General features: G+C 40.8%; 2 protein-coding genes across 4 annotated transcripts in view; one reads left to right on the top strand and one right to left on the bottom strand.

Annotated features, from left to right (window-relative positions):
- Positions 1 to 8967: 8967 nt before the first annotated feature.
- Positions 8968 to 18165, bottom strand: LOC102313412 (WW domain-containing adapter protein with coiled-coil). 2 transcript variants are annotated; one of them, XM_042228885.1, is made up of 13 exons: positions 17808 to 18165; positions 17355 to 17388; positions 16844 to 17033; positions 16374 to 16465; positions 14153 to 14262; positions 13852 to 13949; positions 13480 to 13752; positions 12544 to 12660; positions 12024 to 12172; positions 11785 to 11876; positions 11166 to 11343; positions 10521 to 10648; positions 8968 to 10435 (listed from the first exon to the last, which is right to left on the bottom strand). In XM_042228885.1, the coding sequence occupies exons 1-13, from the start codon at positions 17846 to 17848 to the stop codon at positions 10366 to 10368; spliced, it is 1572 nt and encodes a 523-aa protein (XP_042084819.1). In that variant the 5' UTR covers positions 17849 to 18165; the 3' UTR covers positions 8968 to 10365. The 2 variants fall into 2 exon arrangements, with proteins under 2 accessions (XP_042084819.1, XP_042084818.1); XM_042228884.1 differs by having other exon boundaries at positions 11166 to 11346; positions 17808 to 18164.
- A 999-nt stretch (positions 18166 to 19164) lies between these two features.
- LOC102313714 (MAGUK p55 subfamily member 7) overlaps positions 19165 to 21038 on the top strand; it is a 30814-nt gene continuing 28940 nt past the window's right edge. For both annotated transcript variants that reach the window (XM_005943225.2, XM_005943224.2), the window contains exons 1-3: positions 19165 to 19389; positions 20345 to 20374; positions 20633 to 20751. In XM_005943225.2, the coding sequence (XP_005943287.1) occupies positions 19371 to 19389; positions 20345 to 20374; positions 20633 to 20751 (168 nt within the window). In that variant the 5' untranslated portion in view covers positions 19165 to 19370. The remainder of the gene's footprint in view (positions 19390 to 20344; positions 20375 to 20632; positions 20752 to 21038) is intronic.

The following is a 21038-nucleotide window of genomic DNA, read 5'->3' as shown; positions in this document are numbered from 1 at the left end:
TAACACATTTAATGGATTTAAAAAACCTGCAAAGCACTGTTAGAATTTTACGTTTTTGTAATGTAAAAAAATGAGACCAAGATAGATCAGTTCAGAATGTGATCTATAATCTACGCATTTACACTGAAAAAGAAAATGAAATATTTTAAGGGGGTAAAATCTGAAAAGCTGAAATGAGCTGGTTTGGGCGTCCACACCCTTTTATAGCTGGGGGTGTACTTCTGTTCAAAACTGACATGAAAACACATTAAAATCTGGGTTAAATTGTAGTCATTACACACCTGCCACCAGTTAAAGTGACTCCAAAAGCCAATAAAGAGCAGCTGTTCTAATAGGACTCCTCGCATTTACTTAGTTGATTTTTACTTTAAAATCTATGGTTTGCAAAAAGCTTAGAAACTATCAACGGGAAGTCACTGTTAAAGAAATCAGTCAGGAGAACGGTACAAAGAACTGGTTGTGTACTACATCTCCCATATTTTGAACTTTTCTGGGCTGGGACGCAAAACAGAAACTTTTCCTATAAAGAAAAACATTCAAGCCCAGCGAAGTTTTGCAACAATATACACCAGTTCTCAAGAAGCATGTGGGAAAATGTGATCTAATGAGACCCAAGTTAAACGCTTTGCAAATAATTCAAAAGGGTCTGTTTAGATACACAACATCACTGCACCACAAGTCAACACTGATGCTGTGGATATCACAGAGAAGCAAAGCATCACGCTTTGTGGCTGTTTTTCTCCTGTTGAAACTGGGACGTTAGTGAAGCTGGAGAGAAATACTTTCAACACCACAACCACAACTGTACAACTGAAAATCTGCCGGGTCACCTGACGGGGGGCAGTGCACAGGAAACACATCCACATTGTGACAGATTAGGAGCATTTATGCAAGAAGAGTGAGTCAAGATGTGCCGCGTTGATAGACTCGGGGCTGTAATCAAATGAAATGGTGCTTCGCCTAAGGTATTCGTTTAAAGATCTCTACATTGTTAAGTTTTTAGTTTTCCCTAAAAAAAGATTTCAGTTTTATGTTGGATTGTATTGAAGCTGAAAGTAAATGTTTAATTTAACAGTGGTTGGTGTGTAGACTTTCTATATCCGCTTTAACTGTGCACCTGTGTAGATTTATGGACTGTGTGAATTTTCTGTCTAGCATGAGGACAGAAGTGAACGTATATATAATCAGGTACACATCATGTTAACTTATTTTCTAGATATTCCTTTGCAAATATGTCTTACAACTATAAATTCTACACAAACTATATTCCTAGGATGTATGCCTAGGTACATAACATAATGATTTTTTGCACCTTTGGTTTGGGGCAAAAAGGTATTCAGGTCTTTTAAAACAAACTGGATGTTTTTCTTTTTATGCATTCTCTTTGTAAGTAATTTAAGAGATGAAGCGTCAATGTTTAGACAGACTGATCAAGAGTCCCCAGGCTGAAAAACAGAGATTAGTCTGGCAAACAAATGAAAACAAATAAAAAATGCATACAGGGACTGGCAAAAAGGCAATTGTAACTCTGAGAGTGTGCTTCACTGCCAATGAGACAATGAGTTGTGATTCGAATAGTTCATGAAACAAAGTTTCTGTTGGTAAAAGATTTTATGGCACTGTGGGTAACACAGGGATGAGTCAGCTAAAACTGTATTTTTTGGGTAAGTTATATATGATTTATATACGTGACAATTTACAGAACAGCACAAAATGTGAGTGAATTAAAACGCCTGCTTATAACAGAAAGAATAATTAGGCAAAAGATTTTATGGCAAGTCCACGGCAGAAAACTTTTACAACGAAATCACAACTCTGTGAGCATTTAGTGGCCTATTTACACATCCAGGGTACTCAGCACAGTTTAAGTGCTATGATGTGCAAAAAGTCTATCTTTGGTACTCAGTTGTGGTAATTAAGGTTAAAAAAGTACGCTTGCCTTTGATGCCATTGAAAACTACAGCGTGTCTCCATTTCATGGGCACTTCCATGCTCAATTAACAGTGGTTGGTGCTTGTCAAGCTGAGGGCCAGCAGCTTGTTTTTCTGGTTGTTTAAGGACGCCCTTTGTGGTTAAACCTTAGATCTGGATTAATACAACAGGCGAGGGACATCGTCTGTCTGTCTTTCTGTGAAAGTTGCTGCACATCACCGACCTGAGATCCCAGTTTGACATCTCGTGGTACTCTTGTATGCCTTTAATCTGAGTGCTTGAGAGTGCATCCATCCTGCTGGGCTCCAAGAGTTTTGTGACCATGTTTCATTGTGATGCAGTGAAGCCAGGAAAATACTTAACACAATTTCCGACACCACAGGACAGATTCTGACTCCATCCTGCAACAGCAGAGGTAACATTGAAGAAGTCATGTCGCGTAGCGTAAATGTATTCAGTTACATTCTTGTTGGTCCTATCTACACTCTTGTCCAATGGTACTGGAGATTGTAAGGTTAGCAGTACTCTATCCTAGCTTTGGACTAGAGTACAACACCACTAAATTAAGGATTTTTCCCTCTTAAAAAAAGTGTGAAATAAGTATGAATACTTGTACTTGAAAAAACCGAACAAATAACTCAAAGTAGCTGGACACTGATTGAAAATACTTGTAATTTGCTGAAAATCTTCGACCTTGATAATCTTTTTGGCAATTTTTTTGTAATCAGAAAAAGTCACGGTATTGTAAGAAAGTTGAAGTGACTACCACACAGGTATTTTGCTAAAATAAATTTCATTCAATTAAATTAAAAACATATTTCTGCAGAATATTTGTCTATTACATTATGACCTCATAGAAATGCAGTCTGCATGCTGAGGGTCCACAGACTGATCATACATGACAGGAAATCTGTATTTATAAGCCAACTACAGGGAGGAACCTTCAGTCATTTCACTGCCTTTTGTTCACGATTACACATGACTGTCAGAGTTCATAGTCTGAATTTCTAAATATCTTATTTTGACAAAAACTTTGAAGAAACATTCCTATTTCCTGTTACAAAATCCCTGAAAAGTCCTGCTCAGTGTCTGAGGAAGTGGAGACCGTGCTGAGAAAACTGAAGGCTTTGGCCCTCGACCAGGAGTCAGTGTCCACTGACCAAGAATACACTGGCCCCGCCTGTGAAGGCCAAAGTCTGCAATTGCTATTTTTTCTATCCAGAAATCTGAGCGATTCAATGTGTAGTTGTACTTGTTCCCACTGACAACAAGAGGAGATTCACTGGTCTTCACTTAAGACCAGTGAATGTATGGTGAATATACATTATATGTGGACCATGATGTAAAATGAGTTTGACATCCTTGCTTAAACAGTTTTTATATTTTAATCTATATTTAATAATTTTATATTGTAATCTATACGATTATTTCAGCCTTTTCTAGGCCAAAGACGTTGCAGGTAAAACATTTTAGCTTTCAGCATTCACATTTCCACTTTTTGCTAGAAAATGCTTTTTTCTAGTTAGTTATTATTTTTATTATTGTTATTATTGGAGTTCTAGATGTTGAAAGAAGATACCTGAGGTGGTTCAGGCATGATTAGGATGCCCCTCTCCTTCAAGGTTATCCAGGCATGACCAGGAGGAGGTGACCCTGAGGTAGATGCAGATATCACTAGACAAATTATATTTTCTTGTAAGGCCTGGGGGTACCTCAGGATCCCAAAGGAAAGGAAAACATTCCTGGGAAGAAGGAAACCTGTAATATCTCTCTTAGCATGCTAAACGTGACTCAGCCCAACTTGGGCATAATTTTTATATCGTATTCAGAAGTTAGAAATCCCAAAGATTTCCAGTCTGTTACTACTGACTGTTGTAATGGTTCAGTTACCAAAGGAGTTGCTGGTCGATGATCTATCAGTTGAGTAAATGCCAGACATCTGCAGAGTGCTATTTGATTTCTTGCTACCTGAAGAAGTAATGAAATAAACCAGCTATGACTGTGTGGGTGTAGAATCACAGACTTGATTGCCACATTAGGTAATAACCACAAAGACTACCAAATCCTCAGTATTCCAATCGAGCCCCAACCATTTCAGTTATTCATCATCACCCTCAAAAATCTTGAGAAATGTCTGTTATCTGCACTTTAAGTAAACTATTGATCAAATTAAGCTGACTAAGTAAAAAATGTCTTCTGGGCTTTATCAGTGGCACTATCCTTCACTATGTACAAACAAGACCACGAGGGCTGATGCTACTCCAGAAAACAAATCATGAGATTTGTTGCAGTTGCCTCAGTTATATATCATAGCTAATGTGGATTGCATGCTCCCAGAGGGCCTATAATATTAAATCACAAGATTTAATTTATTGCTCACAATGGCACTGTTTGACAAAAGGACTTCCAGCCCCCACGTCGCGCCCATCAATCCACGACGGTTTCCATTATAATGTAGAAATGACAGTCAAACATGCAGTGTTCACCAAGATGCTCAAGGCACATTTAGCCGCCTCCCTAATGTTGCATGTCCCAGTCTCAACTCACAGGCCTCAATGACATTCTATATAACGTCGACTTTACAAGGCCCTGGCTAGCTCTCTCGTTTATCAAAAGTTTTACAAAGTCGACCAAAGCCGACATCCCCCACCCCCCGATGCTAGGTTCGGTGTGAGGCGAGATCAGCGACTTTAGTGAAAGCCCTCTGGCTGTGACGATGGGAGAGGAGGGGTAAATGGCCAGTGGAAGTGTGGGGAGGATGACAAGGACAGATGGAGAGAGGGTGTGGGTGACTGCAAAAAAAAGGAAAAAAATGAGCGAAATGAGGAATAATGTTAGGGGGTGAGATAAGAAGAGGGGGGGTTGGGTGTAATGCTGGGGGTGTGAGGGAACAGGGTTAACTGAAGATTGGAGGGAAGGTGCTATAAACAGAGAAACAGGGCTAATGACAGAGCCTGCATCTGGCTCACTTGGATCAGGGGGACCCATCAATAAATGTGTGACAGCAATAAATATAGTATGACAGGTAATCAGGACAATTACCCGTGTCCCCTAAGGACGGTGCTGGTGAAAGGGGGCTAGGACACAGGGACTGCAGAGAGTCTTAAAAAATCACCCTGACTGATGGGCCGCTGATTGAAGTGAAGCGCGTGAGGAGAAGATGCTACAAAAGTACCCCGGAGAGAACAAACTTACCGCAGAGAAGGTGAGAGTAGATGAAGATGATCTTTAACCTGCACTGTATGAAGTGAATACTAAAGGATCGAAGGCAGCAGTGACTCGATCTATCAATGACATAGTGTGGGGACATACTGGTTGTGTGCGGTGAGAGCCATCAAGCCTACCTGGGTTATAGAAGTGATATAAAGTGCAATGTTTCTAAGCTGCCTCATGGGCAAAAAGGACAATATCTTGTCAAGAGTACCGCTGGCAAAACTTTAAATTGCTGCTGACAGTGTAAAAACAGTTCATCCGTGTTACAGTATAAGTCAACAAGTTCTAACAAAGGTGAAAAATAAAAAGAGACTGCGCTTTCCTGCCTCAGTAGCATGTTATACACACACAAAATACAATAAAATGGGGGGGGGGAAGCAACAATCTCGTGATCAGACCATTGTACTGTAATTAAACTGAAAAAAAATGATGTTGTTGCTACTACAAAGACAAGTATAACCCAGGAAGATGAAACAATGGAAGTGACTTTGAAAGCAGAGGAGGATGCTCAGTTAATTGAAGAGCCAGCAGAAGAAGATCAAAGCATAGAGGCCGAACTAGAGAAACCCTGACAAATGTTGTAGGTCATTTAGAAAAGTGTGTGTTTGCTTTAAAGGCCATCTTTTTAATCAAAAAATGATTTCTGAGATTATTTATAATAATTCATCCAAACAACAACATAACATAGACCGCGTAAAATATTGCTGTGGCTGCTGTGATGACATCCAAAGTTGTGGGACACCCGATTCAAACCCAGGCCTTTGCGACAACCTTACGATCTATGGTTGCCTCAATCCAGTGAGTTATTCCAGCATCCTGAAGCGTCGCTTTGAAGCCTCGAGATGAGTATTCACCTAACTGTATCTTGGATTTTTTTTTAAAGCACTTGTTTATTGTCTAATGACTAATGATTGACAAGTCGTTAGCCAATGAGCAGCTTTTGAAACATATAATCACCAAGTGACTCAGTTTTTTTATTCAATATGAGCCAGAATGAGTGACTGAGTCCATTAACTCACTAGAAAAGTGTTTACAGAGGTCAAGACAGAAAGCCGTTCTCCCATAGACTTTTCTAGGACCGGAAGTCTTTTTGCACCAAGAGCTATCGCCATCTGGTGGCCTACAGTTAAAATGCATGTTTAAGCCACTTCCACTATGGTTTTATTTCTCTGGGTTCTGAAATGAGACAGAAATTCTTTAGGATACAAAAGGAAGTTGTTTTTTCGACAGCATTTTCAGAGAACCCACCAAGGCCGATGCCTCAGACACCCAACGAGCCAAACGTCTTTTCTTCTTTGATCACCAGTTCTGAGCTTTGCTCATATCCAAACGTAGCCAGTTTTAACTATCATAGTTTTGCATTAGGTAACAGAAGGTGTTGTAGACTTATAGGAGTGATGCTAAAAATTAGCCTTTGTACACATACGTCTACACCTACAGATCATTAATGAATTTATGATCCCATTAATTATTGTCATTCAGATCCCTGATCGATTTCATGTTGTATGATGCAAACACATGTTTTTTGATAAATTACTAAACTGGAGTTGTTTTGTATATTCTAGTGAAGTATGGCAGTTGGCCATGTGGGTCAACAACTGTTTTTTCCTGCAGGACATTTGAACAGGTTCTCATAGTAAATTTATTAAGATATATGTAATCAACAGGTGTTGATGTTGGCTTACCATATCTGTCTGTTTTTCCTGGAAAAACTAGAAAAGTAGAAGGAAGATGCATGACAATAGAACTAATACCAGTATCATACCAGGAGGTTCAGAGGTAAAGGTTTGCCATCATGGGCATTTGGGCAGGATCCATAAAAAAATGCAGCCATCAAGGTATCACTGCGGGTTTAATTTTGCTTTAAATGAGATGTGTTCATGTTGGGGGGTCATGTCCACACACTGTTTACTCAGCGCAGCAAACAAAACCCAGATTAGTCATTAAGCTTCCAACTTAGGACAAATTAAGATACTGAACAAAGATGAGAAAGGAAGGGTGAGTTATAACATAGAATCTGTCCCAGGAGGAGATGAAAATCAGGAGTGTGATCCTTAAATAATGTATGAGAGGTGAGTTCATATAACTGACAAAGAAACACAAGAACCAAACAGTGATGAGGGGAAAAAGAGGGAGGAACAGATCATTATAATAGCCATGATGGTAACTTGATGTCAGTGGTTTAGAAGCCACAGGCTTCACTACTAACTCAATGAAACGGCACACAGGTCAGGATTTATTTCAACCAAGACACACTGCAGTCTTGTTCTTCTGGAAGAGTTGAATGGGATGGATGGACAGACTCTGTAAGATTTAAAATTTTAAAAAACTTTATTTCTGTCTCGAGCCACTCTGAGCCATAGACCATGTACTGAAACAACAATATTTAATCATGTTTAATAAGCTTGTGATTAAGTGTAACAGAAAAAAAAAGATGTTGCATCACTGGTAATGAGAGCAATGCCCTCTGTGCGCTGACAGCAGCATGTAGTATATGAGAACAAATGGAACCCGTGCAGCAGATAAATGTGGTGATCTCTGCACATTTAGCTGCTGGTGTATCAGCTAGAAAAAGGCTCGGGTGCAGGCCGAGCTTTGTACTGACTAAATGGTAATAAATGAAATCGAGTGGAAATCCTGAATGCACAATGAGCAGACCAGGAGTGTATAAAAAAGATAGGAAACCTCAAAGGGGCCAGTGCTGACCACTGCGAAACTATAAGAATGTGTTCCTACATCTGAACAGTAAAGCTGATCAGCATGATCAGATTAGGATGAAGACATAATTAAAGGAATAATTTGGATTTCTCTGCACTCGTATAGCTGCTGTGAATGCTTCAGTCTCTAAATGAAAATAAATCTGATTTTTTATATATGAACTATACTACATGGACAAAAGTACTGGGTCACCTACACATTACACCTACAGGAGCTGCTCCATAAGGGAAACCCATTCTTTGAAACCCCAGCACACGGCTTTTGTGTGCTGATGTTAATGCTGGAGGGGCTTTGCAGCTTTGCAGTTATCGAGTCAGCAGAGTGTAGCATGTGACCTCACTCTGAAGTTTTACATGGTCTGTCTCTTTGTGGCTGAGTTTCTATAGTTCCTAAACTCTTCCACTTTGCAATGACACCACTTACAGCGGATCATAGATTATCTAAGAGGGAAGACATCTCACCAGTTGATTTGTTGTAATTAAAGGATCCTATTACATTACCGGAGCTCTTTGAAAAGACCCATTTCTTACCAATGTTTGTAAAGGCAGACTGCATGGCTAGTTGGACACCTCTGGAAGTGGGACTGAAATTCAAAGATGAAGACTGGATGGCCCAATACTCTATATAGAGTGCATGAGATACTTGGTGAAAGCATGAAAACACTCTTTAGGTTTTGGTGTTCTGAGCATGTGGTAGCTGTGTGCATGGGGAACACAACACAAGCAAAGATTACGATGGAAGAAAATGAGGAAATGTTTCAATTCTTGAAGCAAAAATCCAGCTTCAGACAAAGGAAGCTCTTAAAGGTTACTAGTTAAGGGTTCTGGGAGAGACCAAGCAGCAAGTTTGGTGGGGCGACACTGGCCCCGGTATGGGAACAGAAACGTAATACAGGCCAGGTATTTCAAAATTTCCAAGTCCTCTTCTCTTTTAACATGACGGATTCCAGCAAGAAACGATCACATGGGCAGGATTAGGTTTAAAGGTAACATTGCTCACTGTCACCATCTGGTGGTCAACAGCTGTACTCAAACAGGCAATAGTCTGATAACTGCTTACAAAGTGATACTGAAGATATTCTGTTGGCATGCTTGAGATGTCAGTGAAAGTCAAGCAAAGGGTGTGGCATAATATTTTATTCACATATTTAATGGAATACAAAGCCCCCCCAAAAAATCTGACCCCACCCCGAAACCCCAAAAATTGTGCACATCCGATCTTGTGGGAACTATTCCGTGTCACAGAAAAAACAACAACCAGGAAACAAAGGAACTTTTTTTTTTTAAACTGTTGGAGTGTAAGACTGCAGTTTTAATCTGATGGCCATATAAAAGTATGCCGTCTCATTGCGAATGAACCATTCGCAAAAAGTAACCACACCTGTCTAGAGTCAGTCGATAAAAAGGCTGCAGCAACAAACAAAACCAAAACATGAGTTTCTTACAGAAAAAAAATAATAATTCCTTTGTCAAGCTTTTCCGTTACAACTACAAGGATGTAATAACTCCAGCACAATAATAATTTAGCTTTAAGGGACTGTAAATTCAGTCACTTTTCTATTCTTTTATGCAACCTCCTGCTAAGCTGCTTGTAAGGAATGAACATGTCCCCAATTTGACTTGGAACAGAAACAAAATATTGACAATTTTACAATTTAAAAAGAAAAGAAGGAAGAAAACTGCCAGCAGGGCTACCAATGGAAAACAACCTCAGATGTACTTGTGGCCAACCTAGGTCCAATAACATAAGCTTCATCAAAACAGCTTTCAAAGTGCTTTTTACACAACTAGCCATGTCTTCCAAGTGACTCTGCATCAATGGAACAATCCCATCATTTGGGACAAAAAACATCTGTCATTTCGGTCTGGCCAAAGATCTCAGTGAATCTCGTGACATGTAAAACAAACCAGCTTTAAGACAAAATGGGTTGGCAAACCCACCGATTGGTGAAGAAAAAAAAAAAAAAGAAAAATAACAGTAACATCACTGCCACTGAAGCCACACATCGCAGTGCATGACAAAGTTCATTTCAGAAGTTTGGGAAGGGGACCCGATCGCTCTCCCCCCCACCCACAGAAGTGTCACACCAATCACAAGAGGGTTTGTCTTAGTTCATTTTGACTCTCTTCCTGACCACTACACATCAAAACACACCAGAAAACAAGTTAACCCAATACAACACACACAATCCAAGATTCGTGGTCCAAAAGGTGCTGTCCAAAAAAAGGTCCCGTTGTCCACTTTTTTTTAGCTGTTCCGACATGCGAACAGTCGGTTTGAGCAATTTATGTAGTGGACAATGGAGAAAAGAAAAAAATATATATATATATATTAAAAAGAAAAGACATGTTCAGGATGACGGAGCTTCACTGTCAGTTACTGACTTCTAACAGTCGCTCTTGCAGGAGGAATAAACTGTAGCAGCTCGCTGTCCGTGTCTATTCCTCCCTCTCTAATTGTCTCAATCGGACCATCCAAGCCTGTTCCTCTCGGGTCAGGTCCTCACACCATGTAGGAGTTCTGGTTCTTCAGCTTGTCCAGCTCTTTGCTCTGTTGCCTCAGGAACAAGATTCTGCAGTTGCGAAAAAAAGAAAATGTAAATCAAAATGCATGTGTGTTAACAGCCGAGTCTATGCAAATGTAGCCATTTGCCTCACCTCTGCTCCCTCAGTGTGGCCTGGATTTCACACACTCTGACCAGAGACCGAAGATTTTTCATCTCTGTGCAGATTTCAGACATGTACAAGCTGCCCATGTTGTGGATGTCTTCACGCAACCGAGCCGCCTGGTGGAAAGGGAGAAGCGCATTTTGTCAACAAAAAACAAAAACATGAAAAACGCCAGCTTTCGTGTAACAAAGAGCTATCATAGATGCGATGGAGAACAGCATCTTTGAACACACACAGTGTGTGTGTGTGTGTGTGTGTGTGTGTGTGTGCGTGCGTGCGTGCGTGCGTGCGTGTGTGTAAGAGAGAGAGAGAGAGAGTTCAGCATAAAATAAAACTCCAACACGGGGAGCAGAAAAGATGACAGAGTAGCACAACCAGAAGTGACAGTGAAAACATTTCACAGCACAAGCTCTTTACTCCATCATCATTTTTTCTGCAGTCTCAGTTTGTCCATATAAACATCAACACAATGAGCAGTAATAAAACTGAGGATATATCCATATATTATACAGGCCCACTCACGACAAAGTCTACTGAAAGTCACTCAAGAGCCAATTTCACTATCGAAAAATGGAATTCAAAGCTCTACATTGTTCCTTATAAAATGTGAACCTGTCTTCTGGAGGACTATACCTGTTTCTCTGTGTTCTCTGAAGGCCACCCTTGGATATGTCTGATGAGGTTTTCATCGAAATGAGCTGACAGGCTGGGAGTGAAGGAGCCAGGGGTGTCTGAGTGGCTCGCACTGCTGGACGGAGCGTGAGGCAACAAGGCACCAGATGCGTTTGATCCTGTGCACAACATGTCCTGGCTGCTGGAGGAAGACACGCAGGTGGAGACCGTGTTAATAAAATCCTGCTGCAGTTGTTCTGATGTTCTAGCTGATTACTGTTACACAGATCAGTCTATAATCTCACCGTCTAACCTATGAATGGGGAAATATGGATGAATAATAAGCCTCACCAACATTTCCGGTTGTTCGGGGAACTGCATCATTGGGAGCTGAGTGTCCCCAAAATGACTACTCTCAAATAACACACAGACCTTGCTGCAAACCCTTTCTCAAAAATAAACCGTTCCCATAAACACTATCTGGAAGACATGTTGCTGTATTTTGTAAAGCATGTTTTTGCAATTCAGGCCAGTTGTCCTTGTAGCTCTTGACCCCCCCCCCCCTACTATTCATCTGCTTTGCCTCCACCAATCTATGCTGTGATGAAGTGATTTTAAATAATTCCTTCCTGAAAGTTACCTTCTCTGCTGCAGAGTCCTGGGGTCTTCTGGCCGCTTTTCTGCTGTCTGGGACAAGGAAGCTGAGCCTGGCTTCCCAGAAGACATGCTGCCCTGAAGAGGGAAAAACAGATGACGATGAGGAGAAACATGAATAAAAACAAGACACGGATACGAAAACCCACACAGAGAAGATGGTCTAGAGGAGTGCAGTCATAAACACAGTGTCTCTGCTCTGTTACTTTAGCTTCAAAGGCTCACCCTGGTTTGCGAGGATGAGACGCTGCCAGGATGCACACCCAAATGAGACTTCTGGTTGCTCTGTGGTGTGCCGTTCCGTGGTGAGACGTACGGCCGCGGCGATGATGTGTCGGACGTCAGAGAGACCGGCGACTGACTCGAGTGCTGGGCTGAAAACAGGAAAACATAAGATCGCCGTGGAAGAATAGGGGATTTGTCAGGTTGCACGTATCATTGTACAGAGTGTGAAGGAGGAAAATGAGCACTGATATTAGACCAGGTTTTTTTAGGACTAACAGCAAACAGTTAAAAAGGTAAAAAGGCTTGAAGAGGGAATACAACAGCATATAAAACATCCTTTATCCCAGAACATGGGACCATGTCTTGTGCTTCTTTTCCCCCCACATAGCTGTAGTCAATCTAAAAAAAACCCTAAAGTTATACACACAGTAAAACAAGGACACAGAGAGCAGAAACCTTCCAAAGAAGATGAAAATCAGTATGTGACAGCAGATGGTGAAAAACAGCAAAGAGGTCGTACCTTGGTTGGAGTGCTGAGCAGCTGAGAGCAGAGCAGTGACGTTGAAAGCAGGTCCAGCAGTGAGGAGCTTATGAAGCACAGACTGCAAGGAAGCTTGGGTGACAGCAGCTGCCAATACTGGAGGGAGGAAAGAGGGACGTGTGTGTACACACACACACACACACACACACACACACACACACACACACACACACACACACACACACACGTGAGTGAGCAAGAACACACAACAGGTGAGTGCATAAACATTAGAAGTCAGAAAACTCAGTTGAAATAAGAATCGAGTTAGTGCAACAGTGCGAGGGAAACACTTGTAAAAAACAAAAAAGACAATCAAACACAGATTCTAATTTTTTTTTTCTATCACCAAAAGGGTCGATAACACTGTGGCCTCTTTGCTGTCTGACGCAAAATCTTAGAGGGTAAAAATCCAGCTCTTACCTGTCCGACAAGCTTCTTTATAACCACAGTGCACCAACTAAGTTCATATCAACAGACAGAAGGAAGCTAACATGAACGAAGCCTAAATGTAGCCGAACTGCTAGCTTGTTTTGCCACGCATCTTCAAATTCTGCTGGTTCTCATAAACTTAGCCCGCGCACTCATCCTGACTCTTTTTGGAAGTCATGCCTCAAGGCAGGAGCACGGCATGTTCCTTTTTATGCCGGAACACATGTGCTTCTTGGGGGTGGGGGTTACAAAAAGCAAAAACAAACAAGATGTTGTTTTGAAAGATGACATATTTTGCTGTGTACGCAGGAATACCTGTGTGTAAAAGCAAGCTTTCCAAACAGGACGCCCCCCCTTTTTTTTCTTAGCTAAACAACTATGAAGTTGCAAACAACCCATAATATAACTCTGAGAACCAACTGTGCGCCTCTGTGCTGAATAAGACACTAGAACAGTAAGCAGTGTAAACCGCGCCCTCATCCTCACCCTCGTTCAGCTTGGCCACGTCCATGCTGCCGTTGTTCATCTGCAAAGTTGCTTGCAGCGCCGGGAGGAGCTGGTGCAGGAGTGCCGGGTCCTGGAGCAGCGCCGGCGAGGGCAACTGGGCAGACGGAGGCGCCTGAACGCTAGAGGACGAAGAAGAGGACGACATGCTGGAAGGGGTGGAACCTATACCGGCGGCAGCAGGGGTCAGGCTCTGAGAGGAAGAGGAGGAATGGCCGCAATTGGCTGCTGTGGACTGATCCACTGATGCGATTTCTGTGGAGACGAGCAGAGTGATGAACACAGAATGAATTCACGCTATATTCTGAAGCATAACTATATACACATGAACAAGATTTTATTGGCAAGTCGTACTTGTTGTGGCTTTGTCCTGCAAGGCCTCTTGTCTGTAGTCCATGTCCCTGGGAAAACTGTTTGCTGCCATCTTGACTGAGTCTTTCTGCCGTTGTTCCCTGAAGCAAAGCAAACAGGTTTTGTAAAGCAACAGCGATGATGTTAAGGACGTGGGCTGCGGTATGAGTCTGTGCCTTAAGCTAATGATATTCTGATAGCATTGTGGTGCTAAAGCCGTCATGTGTGACTCTGCATGAGAACAACAACCTCAGTCACTGTCTCAGGTTAAAAAGCCAACAGACTTGAATAAAGTGAGCCTTGCCTCTCCAGCAGGTCCTTGGGCTTTTCCCACTGGGAGACCTCAGTTCTACAGTTGTAGTAGTACTTCTTCCCAGAGGAGCTAATGTGCTCTGTCCAGTCATCTGCTGGGTCCTAGTCACAAGGAAAATTGAGAGTCAAACAGTTAAAAAAAAAAAAACTTCACCCCAAGTTCGTTTTGCTCAGTTTATACAAAAACTTTCCCAATAACATTGCCAAAGTAATGCAATTATTGTATGCATGATCATTTTTCATAATTTTTTTTATTATTATTGTTGTGACCCTTCACTTCAAAGTCAAAATATCTGATGTTTAGTCAATCTGACAAAGAAGTCACGCCAAGTTAGCTACATGGTCCTCCCACCACGATGATCCGAAGAGCAGGTAAATTTAACCTTAGTTGGGAAAAGAAAATCCTGACAGTTCGTTTTTGGCCAGTTTCAACTTATTGTGTACTTTTTGATTGCATCTAATCCTCCCCACTTTATTCTCTTGGTAAAGCATACAACCTGCTGATCAAGCACTGGCAGACATACACTTCGCTGTTAGATCTAGGTACATCCCAACTACAAACCTTTCTGAAGCCCTACACACTGCCCTTTATACCTGTGCAACCTGCACAGGTATAAATATTGGCACTGGCACGTAGGCTTTTTGTCGATCCATTGCAGAAGCATGCATTCATTTTAAGTACCGACTGTTCATACAGGTTTAGGATGTTCCCTTGTTTTCATGAGCCATAATCTTCAAAGACTATTTCACTGATACTAAAAAAACCTAGAACTGTAAAACTGAAAGCACAGTATCTGTTTCTGACTGTGTTTTTTTAATCCATCCATGCTATGTGATTTATGCAAATCTCCCCCAGATAAATTCTTCCGCTCTGTATAAAAGTACTTCCTTATTTTCCATACGCTCCCTCCTCAAACCAGTCCAGTCTGTCTGGTGAACAGGAAAAGGTTGCAAAGCATTCTGGTAGTTGCTGGTCTGTAGTTCTCTTTTCAGTGTTATTACACAACCCACTTCCCAGCAGTGACATTCCTCTTGAAGCCGTGAGCCATCACACCTTCTTTTGCTCCACTAAGCACTTTTCCAGTCTCAAAGTGCTCAAGTCAAAGTTTCTTCAAGCAACAGTGTCGGTTTTCCAGCACTCACATTTTTTTTCCTGAGGAGCACGCATTCAAGTTTCAAACAACTTGAGAGGATATGAAAGTGCTCTTTAAACTGATGTAACGCAAGGCAATCGATCACTTTGTGTAAATGGGTTACGAAGCTTCAAAAGCAAAGATCAACAAGTGGAAGAATTCATTTAAATTGTTTATTCCAGTGCTTGGAGGTAGCAGTCCTACTTCATTGTACATACTGGCAAGAGCTTACCTGAGTCAGCACATTTGGTAAACATAAATCCATTTTGCTTTGGGAGGTAAACATCTTTCATTTCCGAGCCTCGATAATGGACCGGGGCTTTTGAGTGTGGATGCGAGCTGGTATATTTAATATTAATGATGATGCATATACTGACGACTCTGTTAAGATCTAACATTTCTCATCCACATCTGTACTAACTTTAAAACTGTGCTTTTGTAGGTGAGGCTTGAGCCCTTAAAACATATGATCTCATGCCTTCTCTGTGGAAAGAGTAATTAGATACCACATACTACTAGTAAAATCAACAGTATCTTAGTAACAATTCATTTAAAAAAAATTATATAATTAGATTTTTAGTACTGCAGTTCCCACAGTTATTGATATAACAGAATTAAGATAGACTCTAATGTAATTTGAATATTACACACTTAAAGTGAGCCATGTGTGCTCTGACAAGAGTCTGTAGGAAAGCTTACAAATGCACGGAGCAGTGGGTGCTTGCAGGAGCGGTTCAAATTAGTGTCAAACCAGACAATGTTGAATATTGTATATTTGGTCCCACTGTGCAGTCCAACCAGTGAGAAATAACAATGTGTCTCTCATTCACACTGACAAATGGCAAATCGTTTAAACAAGGAAGTCCACATTCTAATCAGACCATCTACTACACAAGGAGCCTCTTACATAATTATGAAGTTACAGTCAAGCATTGTTGAGTTAGGTTTGATAAATGTCTGCATGAGAGAGGAAGATGGCTATCCATCACGCCCTGCATAAAATGTTCCATAGTGGCGTGGCTGCACTCTAAAGGAATCGCTGAAGGTTTTATAATCAGATAACACTGGGTAGATCCTTACCCTGTCTGCGGGCTTGCTCTGAGCCGCGTGCAAGTCGGTGCCATGGTGAGAACTGTTGTTGTGGGAGTTCTCCTGAGGAGAGCCACTGGTCCCTGCAACAAAGCCACTTGTCAAAGGAGAGAAAGCAAACGAGGCTCTGCTAAGAACTAAATCCTAAGGGAGAGTCACAACTGCACAACAGGGAAAAGAAATCAGCTTGCCTTTTGTTATTTTAGGCTTATACTTGCAGTTTACATTTACGTCTTAATCTGATGGCAGTATTATGGGAAGCTTTTTTTCCCACAACATGACAACTGGCAGGGGTGACCAGAGTCTTTATGACAATAACACATGACAGAAGAAGTTCACATATTATGTCAGGGACCAGCATAGAAACAAAGACAGGGTTGACCTTTATGCCTATCTGAGCCCATCTGTGGTTACCGTCTCCCCTTCATAACCGCCTGAGATTAATCTTGCACCAGACTCACCGTTTTTCCCTCTGACGCTATGAGAGGGTTTCGCCTTGCCATGTCCCGTGCCTTCCCCGTGTCTGCTGACAGGACTTTCGTCTGAGCGTCGCTGCATCTTGTAAGGGGGCACAGGATCTGACGACCCATCGCGCACCTTGTCGTAGCGGTGAAGGCTTGTGGCCTGGCTCTTTGGCTGAGATTTATGGGTCTAAAAAGGACAGTGCACAGCAGAATTGTTGAGATATGCTCAATCTCACACAGTGGTGTTCTTACCTCTCAATCAGGAGACCCTTTAAGTTGAATGAGAGCATTTTTATTTTTATTGTCATTCTATTGACATTTCTAGTAAATTCTTGTTTTGCTAGAGTAACTGAAAGACAAGGGCTGAAGTAAGACAGTCCACATATGAATTACCATTGTGATCAAACTGAAATGTATCCAGACAGTTGCTGATGACCTGCACACTGTGCTGACCTACGTTTATGGATCGTCATGACAGGTGACAGCTAACAACCTGAACATGACATACCTGATACGATTGGGGATCCCTTCTGTCGTTGCACCTGTGGAGACACACAGAACAAAGGTTAGAGCAAGATCTCAATGACGTTTTTTTATTTTCTATTTGTCACTTTGAAAACTGACTTTCTGGAGCATATACAGTTAGCTAAGTAGCTAGCGTTAGCCAAGTTAGCCTGACTTGCCATCTTATCATGATGTGTTAGCTCATACTGTAGTTCACATTGAATCGGTAATGTTTAAAGTATATCTTACAAATACCTAGAATAGGCAGGATTTACGATGTGAATACTATTAGGTGTAACGGTAGTCGACCAGCTAAGGTACATATCCGGAATCAACGGCTAACTAATTGCAGGCTAACCATGCTAGCTAACGGCTACAAGTAAACCTTAAACGCACAAATTAAATCAACGGCGTAAGAAAAACATGTTTCAAACGCTAAGGTCTGAGTCTGATTTACCCATCGCTGACTCTTGTTGGTTTCCTTGCATACATCACCATCAAGACCGTGGTGATGTGTGTATGTGTGTGAGGGGGAACCGTGGCCTCCTGACTGCCTGGCTGCTCTCACAGCTCTTTTCTTCAGCTTCCTGATGTCTGCACTCAGTCTGTCCTGCCAAACAGAGAGCTAAAAGTCACGCACCGAATACCAGCACTGCATAGCGGCTGGTCTTTACTGAAAAAGAAAAACAAAAAAGAAACACCCTCAGTGCACCATCTGCCATGCAGTTACGGTATACGCTAAACTCGGCCGATGTAGTTCAGCGGAAGGCAGCAGATGGAGGAGGAAACGGCGAAGGCAGTAATGTTTGGCTAGGAGGATGAAGTTCCTGTTTGTCTTTTCAAATTAAAATAAAAATTTAGTTATGCGTTTAGAAGATTATTATTATTATTATTATTATTATTATTATTATTATTATTATTATTATTATTATTATTATTATTATTAACGAAAAGCAAGACATGTATTATGTGAAACAGAATATCGCAAAAGAACTTCCACTCTTCCGTTTTAAAATTATAAAATATATGCTTAAGTCAAAACCACAAGTAACTGGGTTATCATTTTTAAATAAGTAATTATACTTTTTATGCGATGCTGGCAAAATGGCACAGAATAACAAAAATAACCGCACGTGGTTCTCTAACAAAAAGTGTTTGATTTTCACACCTCACCGTGGCATTTCCGCGTTGATGGGCTATTATTTTGAAGGAAGTCTCATCATATCCCGTATGAGCTCAGCTGTGTCTGGATAACGTGACGCAGTCTGTCAGTGCTGCTGTTGGCTGCTCAAAGTTCACCTCACGTCTCGGTAGTTTTAAGTTGTCAAGTGGGACTCTGCTTCAGCCTGCACGCTTTGTCGCTTTTGTGGTGTTGTCATATAGCTCCCGCACGAACACTTTGCCCAGCGTGAACAGGCCACAGCAGGCTAATATGTCCATTTTCTTACCACCCCTGGGTTTTGGCCTAATTGATACGTGGTTTATGTAGAATAGGGTAGTTGACTATAAATGCAATGAGTCCAGGGCATTTATAGTCAACTACTCAGATGTCTGGAGTCTACTGAGACAAGCACTGTACAGGGTTCCTGATGGACAGTCTGAACTTTGTGACCAGCGATATCTAATGCAGCTGTAGCTATACAGTGTATTCCATTATAGTAACAGAGACCCCAACATCACCATTTTCAAAATCAGAACATCCATATGTTTCATCATGTAAGACGTTATCTAGTACTAATATTGTGCATGACTGAGTGTCTGCAGTCATATGTGGGTAGCTGAACTGAAATAGGTCAACATTAAACTCCATGCTGTGTAACCTCCATGATGTGATTGGCGTATCGATTGCCTGCTGGCTTTATTTGTGTCAAACCGAACACATATTGATGGAATAAGAGACGATCTTTCTTACATTGCGGTCAGTGGAACAGTGCATAACCTTTCAATACAAGTGGATGTTCAAACACAGCCTGTACTCTTTACATATTTTAAATGATATGGCTTGCATGACCTGGCCCTTATGGGATGGACAGTCTCTGGTGAGTGCATCCTTCTGTTGTTTTGCTTAGCAGTAACTTTTTTTCTACGTAAACACTATTGGAATTTAAAAAAACAAAATAAGACAGAAACATCCTTTATAATCTTTGTAACATGGCCTTGGAATATTAAAAGAATTAAAACTAAATCCTAGATAATCAATGTTGAGATATTCTATTCAAGGTGTTTCATTTTTTAACTGATTTTAGTGACAGAGCATTAAAAAATTTCTCATGATTTTTACTATTTGTTGTTAATGCGTATGAACATTCAAAATATTCATTATTATATTATTTCACATGTTTAAATCAGTTTTACAGTATTGTGTAGCTTCAAACTCTTTGTACCTCATACATGCATGCATGAGTAACAACAGAGTAACTCATACATAAATTAGTCTGTTGTGAGAGTGCAGGCCTTACTGTTTTTGGTTTTCACATACATTTCCAGCCCAAGAACAGATTTTTAGATATAAATCTAAAACTGAACCCGTGCAAAGGTCCTGCAGACATTATCCTCTACCCACGCTGGTGGATAGATCATGGGTAAAACTGTTGTACAAGCAAAGAAAGCAACATGCTTTCATCAAAGTAATGCATTTTTATATATTTATTTTGAGATCTAAACTGAAATGTAATAACTGAGCTTTGTTTTGATCTTTTCCTGAAATTATTGCAAGAAATATTGATTATTTAAACACGCCAAACTGAAATATATATAAATAATATATATAAATAATGGACATGGCTTTGTTGATACTTGATAAGAACTGTTACAATAAAAATCAGCAATAGGGGGCACTAATATCTCAGTATGTTGTTCGGGGCCATCTAAAGACAAATACACTCTTTCCTTTTTCCTTTTCACATGTGGTACATTCCCTCTTTACACAAGAAAAAAGAGAGAGTTTAAGTCTGCTGAGATGGTTTCTTTGTCCTTTTTTTCTTCTATTCTTAGGAGGGATGCTAAACCAAACTGAGCATAGAGGTATGTAGAATATAGAATATGAACCAGAGTATGGTTTCATTATATCCTTTTCCTTATATCCTGTGTGATGAGCACAGTGACACTGAATCTTCCATATAGGAGGCTTTTAATCACACCTTTCGTTTAACCTCTGACCTCTCTCATCTGGCTTCTGACCTCACCTTCTGACCCTCAAAAACACAACCTAGAAGATAAGAGCAGGTGCAGGTTTGTTCGTTTGTACGTGTGCTTATGCATGTCCTGCCACTTACCCGGTAGGCATGTGCATGCTGCTATCGTCAATGATGTCTGGAACTGAGCCACATACCGACAGAGAGGAGGACTACAGGTTTCTCCACAGCATGCTGATGGAGAAGAAGCTTCACTTGCTCTTCAAGGTGAATGCACGTTTGTGCTGTAATGAGCTGTGATCACTCAATCTGTCCATCCAAGTCACAGAATTCACTTTATTTAAAGTGAATTTGGTATTCAGATCCTATTGTTAGCAGTATTATGTGTTTATGTTTTATTATGTACAAGTAATGCCACTGGATTAGAGTGTTGTTAATATTATGTACACTGGAAAGTGCCACAATATGTACTTCAGGTACATATTATGCACAATTAAGATACTTATGATTATAACTTATACTTAAGTAAAAAGATTAAATACTTATTTTCCAGT

Source organism: Haplochromis burtoni, unplaced genomic scaffold (assembly GCF_018398535.1).
Source record: "Haplochromis burtoni strain Fernald_Lab_line unplaced genomic scaffold, NCSU_Asbu1 Contig_362, whole genome shotgun sequence".
Taxonomy (NCBI): Eukaryota; Metazoa; Chordata; class Actinopteri; order Cichliformes; family Cichlidae; genus Haplochromis; species Haplochromis burtoni.
Note: the sequence above shows the minus strand (reverse complement) of the source record. Positions and strands in the feature narration are given on the sequence as shown.

Bases quoted from the DNA above. Each gene is read 5' to 3' on its own strand.
- LOC102313412 (XM_042228884.1), bottom strand. From the start codon at position 17,848: ATGGTGATGTATGCAAGGAAACCAACAAGAGTCAGCGATGG. The intron at 17,389-17,807 runs GTAAATCAGACT...GTGTCTCCACAG, and splicing joins CCAACAAGAGTCAGCGATGG to GTGCAACGACAGAAGGGATC. The intron at 11,347-11,784 runs GTAACTTTCAGG...GTCTTCCTCCAG, and splicing joins AGGACTCTGCAGCAGAGAAG to CAGCCAGGACATGTTGTGCA.